At 37.7% G+C, this 7067-nt stretch overlaps 2 protein-coding genes and 1 long non-coding RNA gene across 3 annotated transcripts; all 3 read right to left on the minus strand.

Moving 5' to 3' along the window:
* Positions 1-321: 321 nt before the first annotated feature.
* LOC127130371 (uncharacterized) lies at positions 322-953 on the minus strand. Its single transcript, XR_007806456.1, has 3 exons — positions 743-953; positions 440-539; positions 322-367 (listed from the first exon to the last, which is right to left on the minus strand). It is a non-coding gene; the product is annotated as an uncharacterized LOC127130371 (long non-coding RNA).
* A 932-nt stretch (positions 954-1885) lies between these two features.
* On the minus strand, positions 1886-3061 carry LOC127132003 (kinesin-like protein KIN-12A). Its single transcript, XM_051060871.1, has 5 exons — positions 2937-3061; positions 2791-2850; positions 2653-2706; positions 2487-2566; positions 1886-2006 (listed from the first exon to the last, which is right to left on the minus strand). The coding sequence occupies exons 1-5, from the start codon at positions 3036-3038 to the stop codon at positions 1886-1888; spliced, it is 417 nt and encodes a 138-aa protein (XP_050916828.1). The 5' UTR covers positions 3039-3061.
* A 10-nt stretch (positions 3062-3071) lies between these two features.
* LOC127128743 (alpha-(1,4)-fucosyltransferase) lies at positions 3072-5661 on the minus strand. Its single transcript, XM_051058122.1, has 3 exons — positions 5079-5661; positions 3929-4102; positions 3072-3840 (listed from the first exon to the last, which is right to left on the minus strand). Exons 1-3 carry the CDS (start codon positions 5562-5564, stop codon positions 3274-3276), a joined length of 1227 nt encoding a protein of 408 aa, XP_050914079.1. The 5' UTR covers positions 5565-5661; the 3' UTR covers positions 3072-3273.
* Positions 5662-7067: the final 1406 nt, after the last annotated feature.

A 7067-nucleotide genomic window follows, 5' to 3' on the forward strand; every position in this document is an offset into this window, starting at 1 on the left:
TAATAATATAACATATTTTGAATTAATTCCAACTATTTAATTATATGAGATATGTGTAAATATAAAATAACTCATAAGTTAGAAATACATACATCGGTGGGAATCTTTAATCGGCCCAAAGCAAGAGTATCTCGCATAAACCTCAACATGAAATACCCGCAATCTATTTGATTACGTTGTTGAGGACACTACATATGAAAAAAAAATATGGATTATAAATCCTAAGTTTTATCAAGTGTCATCACTAATATAATAAAAAATGTGGTAATTAAAAAAAAAATATACCGCCACTTTAATCCATGTAATGGAGTTGGCGCCCCTCCTTGAGGTTTGGATATCTCGTTGGGCCCGAAAAGCTTGTAGGACGCTAATAAAATAAAAATGAAGCAATTAGAACAATTCACATAAACTAAGAAAATTTTTGAACATTCTCACTTACGTGTCAATTAGGACCTTCATATCCGGGTATGTTGTCCAATCATTTCCTAACGAGTCAAGATAATACACCAATAGTTGCACCATGAGGAAATGCACTTCACCTGCAAGAAACAAAGCAACCCACGCTTAGCACCACATCCAAGTTGCAAATACATTTAACCTGCAAATACATTTAGCAAAACAAATTAAGTATTCTCTAACTAAATTAACAAACTCTAACGAAGATAACATAGCATTAAGGGCAGCCGGTTTGAAGACCGTCTAACTCTGAACCAACATCAATTGGACAAAATTTAGAACTCACCCTGCATCCTGCAATGACAGTAGAAATACCTCATTTGAGTCCTGCATTTTTCCATGGTAAACCCAAATTCATAGTTAAAACTAAGTGCAAACCAAATCCATTCATTTAACCATAACTCTAACTTGTAACATTGCTCACAAACTGTTAACAGAATGCCAACTCAGTTGAATTAACCATATCATCTAGTCAACTACCAAAAATTCTGCAGCATGGTCCAAGGCAAAACCAGACTTGCATCGTACAATACAAACAGCTACATTATCATTGCATCATCATGTCATACAACAATTGCATCTAACATTGCACTAACCTCTAACCAACTTGAAACAGAACCCATAACCAATCCTGCAAAAAAAAACATCTTCCTAACTGAGCTTGAGAACCCCTTCTAACTTCACTCTATAATCCTGCAACAAAACCTGAAAGAGGAGGGGGATCCAATTCAGATTGAAGAAATGAACTAACCAACACGAAAAATTAAAATTCAAGGAAACCAATTAAACTGTGCAGCATGATTTATTGTATTAAATAACAATTTCGCTAACAGATTTGAAACTAACCAATTAACTGATTTGATTTCTATTAACCTAAACAAAATAACATTAGCCGAGTTTACACAAGCGGGAATCTTTTTTTCTTTCAAATTGATTAGAACATGAACTAACATTAACAACCAATATAATAGAAATCAACTAATAGTAAAGCATAAGGATAGTAAAGCTTACACTTGCCAAGTACTTGATTATAACATACGACTTGCAGTAGAACTTGCACTAACAGGTCGTCTTCAATCCACAAATAGCCATTCCATATAACTTCAATCCAACCATGACCTGCATTTGAATGAAACCTGTTCAGCAGTCTGCTACTTCCAATAGCCATATAACTTCAATTGATTAGTCATCTAGGATAGCCAGTCATAACAGTTAGAATAACTAACATTAACTCACACCTAATCTAACTAACATAAAAGGTTTCTAATTGAAATTGATTTAATTGAAATCTAACAGAAATCTAAACTAACACAAACCAACTTTCTAACTAACTCTGAATTTAATATGAACTTTAGATGAATTCCATAATTGAAGCATTCATAGGAGGAAGAAAATTCTGCATTTTTCACTCTTCAATCTCCATCTCCAATCATTCGATCTTCACCCTCTCAGTTTCTTGATTAATCTGCAACAAGTCTTCTTCAACCTCTACTTCTACATCAGATTTCCACAGTTCTGCACCAATCCTCCATTCTACATCAGAAAGCTCCCTTCATTCATTCTTCACGCACGCAGAGCCTAATCACAAATCAACCAGTCTTCACTTCCGAACCTCATGATCATTTTGCAATTTCACAACTGCAATGCAACACGATTCAGAAGGAAAAAGATTAGAGGAAGATGAAGGAAAGTAGAAGAGCAGAGTAAACAGAAATGGAATTGCGACGGAGGAAGATTATAATAGAACAGAAAGAAGAAGCAAGCAAAGGAAAGGAGAATGTGTACCTGAGTCGAAGCTACAACGTTTTCTAGCCGTCATAGTCGCCGGAGCCAGAGCAAAAGAGTCGTCGTGACCAAAATTTTCATCGGTACGTACGATTCACAGTATTCTAAAACCTAATTATAAAAGGCTGACATCAAAAACCCCTATCCGGTTAGAGAATCCTCTAAGACCGACAAAACAAAGTATTAATGTGCGTCTACAATCTCTTCAACTTGATCACAATCGTATGTTTCCGTGTACTTCTTACTGAGTAACATCCTCCATTGTAGACACTTGATTCTCTGTAAGATTCTCAACATACACACCTGATTTGACATCTTCTCTAATCTGAATAAAGGATAACAAATCAGTTCCGGTATAAAGCAGTGAAACATGATAAACAATAAATAAAACCTTTAATGCTTAGGTTCTACCTGAAGGTTCCTTTGACTCGGATCCAACAGATCTGTGACCTGTTCATTGTATATCTGGAAAAAACATTGTGTTATTATGCAGACTAAAATGACAAAGTTAAGATCAGGAACATTGAAAGAAATAGATAAACAACCAACCTCAAGAAAAGAGCAGTTGCACTGATAATTGAGCTGTTGATCAGAATGCTTTGTTTGCTCCTGTGCAGTAAATAAAACTGTAAACAACCCAAAACACTTCAAGAGGTCTTCAAATAATTTAATTAGGAATAGAACTGAACTCTTACTTCCTTTATGCGCGCAAACAGTCTCTCAAAAACACGGGGTGTAAGTCCTTGTTGCTCTTTTGCTACATTTTCTTCAGCCAAAGAATTGGCAGGACCCCACATAGTATACGTTTTCCCACTCCCCGTCTAACAAAATAAAGACAATCGAATGAATGACCCGTAAGATATTTATCAAATATGAACTCAGCTTCTTCACGTTCTATTTCTATTGCTATACTAAGTTTTTGTTACCTTTCTTCATCAATTGCGAAACAAGCAGTTTGCGTCTATACAAGTAATAAACTCAATCTTTTCTATCTCTGTCAAGCAGAGCCATCAATAACATGATTCCCCCTAGCTAGCTTCTCGCACTTCTTCCACCTTTTCTGCTAACAGCCTCACATAACCGGCACGACAATGTGTCAAGGCTCATAGATCGTGTTTTCGCATAGTTACCCATTACACCACACCTTCTCCATGCATGGTATTCTGCATAGGCTATTGGGTCATTAGCTACAGCCTTTACGTATGTAGCCAGTTCTTCCAATGATTTGAATTCTCTACCATCGATTATTGAATGTGGAGGAACAAAATCCATGACATTTGGTGCACCAAAATATATAGGAACAGCACCCGAGTCCAATGCATAATATAACTTCTCTGTCACGTAGCTCTCGGTGAAAGTGTTCTCGATTGCAAGAACAAACTTGTAATGAGACATGGCACAATGTAAATGATCCCACCATTTTGGTTTAGTATTTGCATCGTTTTCACACTTCGGAAAGAACGAAAGAGCCATGTCTAGACCACCGACATTGTTTAGGCACTTGCCAAATGAATGGCTAGGTAGCAAGCCGAGGAGTTTCTTGGCAAGTTCATTTCTTTGAGGAAGACACCGCGATGAAGACCAATAAACAAGTATATCCTACAGATGATAACTTGGGTCAGGTTACTATGAGTCCTTTCTTTATCTATCGTTTAACATCCTGTTTGTAAAAGTTAATATTACTTACACTGTTTTTAGTATTAGAGACGTGATAGTTTCGTCCATTGTGAAACAGGGAACCGGCATAGGTTGACTGTACATCATCTTCAGCGTGGTAACTAATGTATATATCCTCTCGGCCTGATCTCTTTCGACCAGCTTCGAGATCCATGTACGCACGAAGCGGTTCTCCCACACGTCTCTGAAATAGAAAATGAAATCATAACAAAGTCAAATCCAATAGTATAGCATATATTGCCAGCTACAGAAATCTTGAAAGCTTTTCGTGTTTCATACATATAATATGCGTTGTTTATAGTTTGTAAGATGAGTGGTCAGAATGAAAGTTTGTAAGATGAGTGGTCAGAATTTCATTCTGTGAACAAGTAATTTGTTAACAACTGAGTCAAAAGACATCTTGATTGTTGATTTTCTTAAATCTGATCCTTGACAATGGAAATAGAAACAGAACCAACACAAAGTTTAACAAATAGAAAGAAAACCAAAATGGCAATAAAGCTCATAAAATTTTGAAAAGAACAAAGAGGGACATTATCACCAATTGAACCTTCTGCTATTTGTAATTGGTTAAGCCATAAAGATAATCAAGAATTTTGTTTTGCTAAGAAGTTGTGGAATGGTACTACAGTAGAGGTGTAAACATGGAAGAACAAGAGTGAAAATTGTGGCCATTCGGCAGAAAAAATCTAAGAAATAAAAATGACCTTCATTACTATTCTTCACTTTCATACATCTATCCAAAATTCCCAAATAAAATGCACTCCTCCACACATCCAGCAGAACTTCCTAGAATTACTACAGTTAATCAGGATGAAAAAAATGCTACTACAGATCCTACACTAGCAAACGGTCCTTGGTATGAAATCACTATACCAGATTATGTGTATAAACAATAAGTGAGTGAACAACATTTTCCAAATACAAAAAGAATCAATATCAATTCCATAGTAAGTATCATGAATGGAACTCTCAGTAATGGCAGAGTAGATCACCTTGATTACTATGCCGGTGCCAATTTACGATTCACGCATTTCACAAACATAGTACATTCAATTCAATTATCTAAACAAACCTTTCAACTTCAAAAAACTCACCACCATTGCAAAATCAAGCATATCAAAATGTTCCTCATACATTTCAGCAAAAATAAAATCTACCTGAATTGGAGGCGTAGAAGTTTCAAACAACAAAGCATCAGGTTTATCAACAAGAACATTGGATTTGGTCCACAAACAGCTCAACCCACAACGACAAGAATACAAATTATCCAAATTATCAGGAATCCAAGTCCACCCTTTAACCAAAACACTAACATGATTAAGTTCAAACCCCCCACACCCACCACCAAACTCTTGCAAAGAAACAACCTTTGAGTGATTCAACAAAACCCCATTTGTTTTCTCTCTGAATTTATCACAACCCACTCGCGAGTCCCATTTCCTGAAGGAAGAAAGCAGATCGGTGAAGGGGTCGGAAGAGGAATTGATGGAAGGGAGCGTGAAGGAGTGGTGGATGGGTGGGAGAGAAGGTGAAACGGAAGGGAAATGGAGGAAACCGGAGGAGAAGAAGATGAGGAAGAAGGTGAAGGCTAGCATGATGGTGATTGTGATCGTGTTGATGGGTTTGGGAGGAACTAGTAGCATGCTGATGGAAGAGGAAGCAACAACAAGGTTAGGTGGTGTTTGTTTTTCTATGTCAGTTTTTTAGAGAGAGAAAGTAGAGAGAGTGAACATTGGAATGGTGAAGGAGCTGCTAGGGCTTGATGAAGATGGAAGCTCTGCTGTGTCCCTCGCTATTGGGTTTCTAAACCCCCACCTTAGACAGCGCTTTTGGTTTTAATTTTTTTTTTAATTGAAAGACTTTAAACAGCGCTTTCTCAAAAGCGCTGACTAAGGTCTATATTTAAAAGCGCTTTCTAAAAGCACTGTCTAAGGGGGGGTCTTAGACAGCGCTTTCTAAAAGCGCTGTCTAAGACCCCCCCTTAGACAGCGCTTTCATTATTTTTTTAGAAAATTTTCCGTGTTTTATTTTTATTTTAACCTTAGACAGCGCTTTCTTTTAAAAGCGTTGTCTAAGATGCGCTGTTAAAAAACCTTTTTGGCGTAGTGAGCAGTTTATTTAGCAACCTTTCTTCTATTCTTTCTGAGCGTGGATCCCGTCGGGTACGACGAATGCGTAGGGGTGCTAATACCTTCCCTTCGCATAACCGACTCCCAATCCTATCAATCTTTGGTAGTGAGACCATTCCTTTCCAAGTTTACTTCGAGTGTTTCCTTTCCCTCCTTTGGGATAAATAACACACGGTGGCGGCTCTGTGTCTTTTCCCGCCGGTTTTTCGCGTAATGCGACACATATTCATGACTTATTATCCCCAGCATAGGTCGTTGGCCCGCGTGCCGCCTCATTTATCATTTCCCTATTTTCTGCCGATGCTGACAGGCATGAAAAGCTTTCCGGTATTCAGACCGAAGTGGCATTCAGACCAGTTTTTCCGGAAAAAAAATCAAAAAGAAGTTTTGGGGTTCAAGAAAAGCGAAAACTAATAATAATTCCCAGCGGAGCACAAATTGTTCGTCTGTTCTTTGTATTCAACCACTCTTCACTCTGATCATCTGAAAGCCGAGGCTGTTCATATCGACAGGTTCACAGTGGATTGAATAGGGGCAGCTGTAACACCTCAAAATTTGCCCTCCTCTTCTTGGGACTAGTTTGACACATTGCATTTCATATTTTAGGACATTAGGCATTGCATTTTTGCATCTCATGTGAAATAAGAAGGTCATCCTCCAAAGTCTTTTCAGAAGATGGAGAAGTTACATGATTCAAGCCTGAGGGTCTCCATGAATTGATTGTCAACCATCTGAGGGTTTGCACTTAAATTAGGGTTTCCTGATCCCTCAAAGGTCTTGAGCATTATCTTGTTTGCAAGGATATGTCACCATCATCATGGTTCTATCATCATCAAGGGTCTCATGGTTCATTCTCCAGTTCCTCTGGTCAACCCTAATCAATGCAGTTCTTCCAACTAGGGTTTCTCAAAGGGATGAGGTATTTTATTGAGATGAGGATCACATGGTTATATTTAGAAGCTTACATGAGCTAGGGTTTCATTTTTGAGCAATTTCCTCAAGTGGTAGAGGCTCAAG

The sequence above is a fragment of the Lathyrus oleraceus genome, chromosome 3, assembly GCF_024323335.1.
Source record: "Lathyrus oleraceus cultivar Zhongwan6 chromosome 3, CAAS_Psat_ZW6_1.0, whole genome shotgun sequence".
NCBI lineage: Eukaryota > Viridiplantae > Streptophyta > Magnoliopsida > Fabales > Fabaceae > Lathyrus > Lathyrus oleraceus.

Excerpts from the sequence above, each read along its gene's own strand:
- LOC127132003 (XM_051060871.1), bottom strand. The coding sequence starts at position 3,038 with ATGTGGGGTCCTGCCAATTCTTTGGCTGAAGAAAATGTAGCAAAAGAG. Across the intron at positions 2,707-2,790 it reads GCAACTGCTCTTTTCTTGAG|ATATACAATGAACAGGTCAC; the intron begins GTTGGTTGTTTA and ends TGTTTTTTCCAG. Across the intron at positions 2,567-2,652 it reads CGAGTCAAAGGAACCTTCAG|ATTAGAGAAGATGTCAAATC; the intron begins GTAGAACCTAAG and ends TCCTTTATTCAG.
- LOC127128743 (XM_051058122.1), bottom strand. The coding sequence starts at position 5,564 with ATGCTACTAGTTCCTCCCAAACCCATCAACACGATCACAATCACCATC. Across the intron at positions 4,103-5,078 it reads CTTCTACGCCTCCAATTCAG|AGACGTGTGGGAGAACCGCT; the intron begins GTAGATTTTATT and ends TTTCTATTTCAG. Across the intron at positions 3,841-3,928 it reads TCTCTAATACTAAAAACAGT|GATATACTTGTTTATTGGTC; the intron begins GTAAGTAATATT and ends TATCATCTGTAG.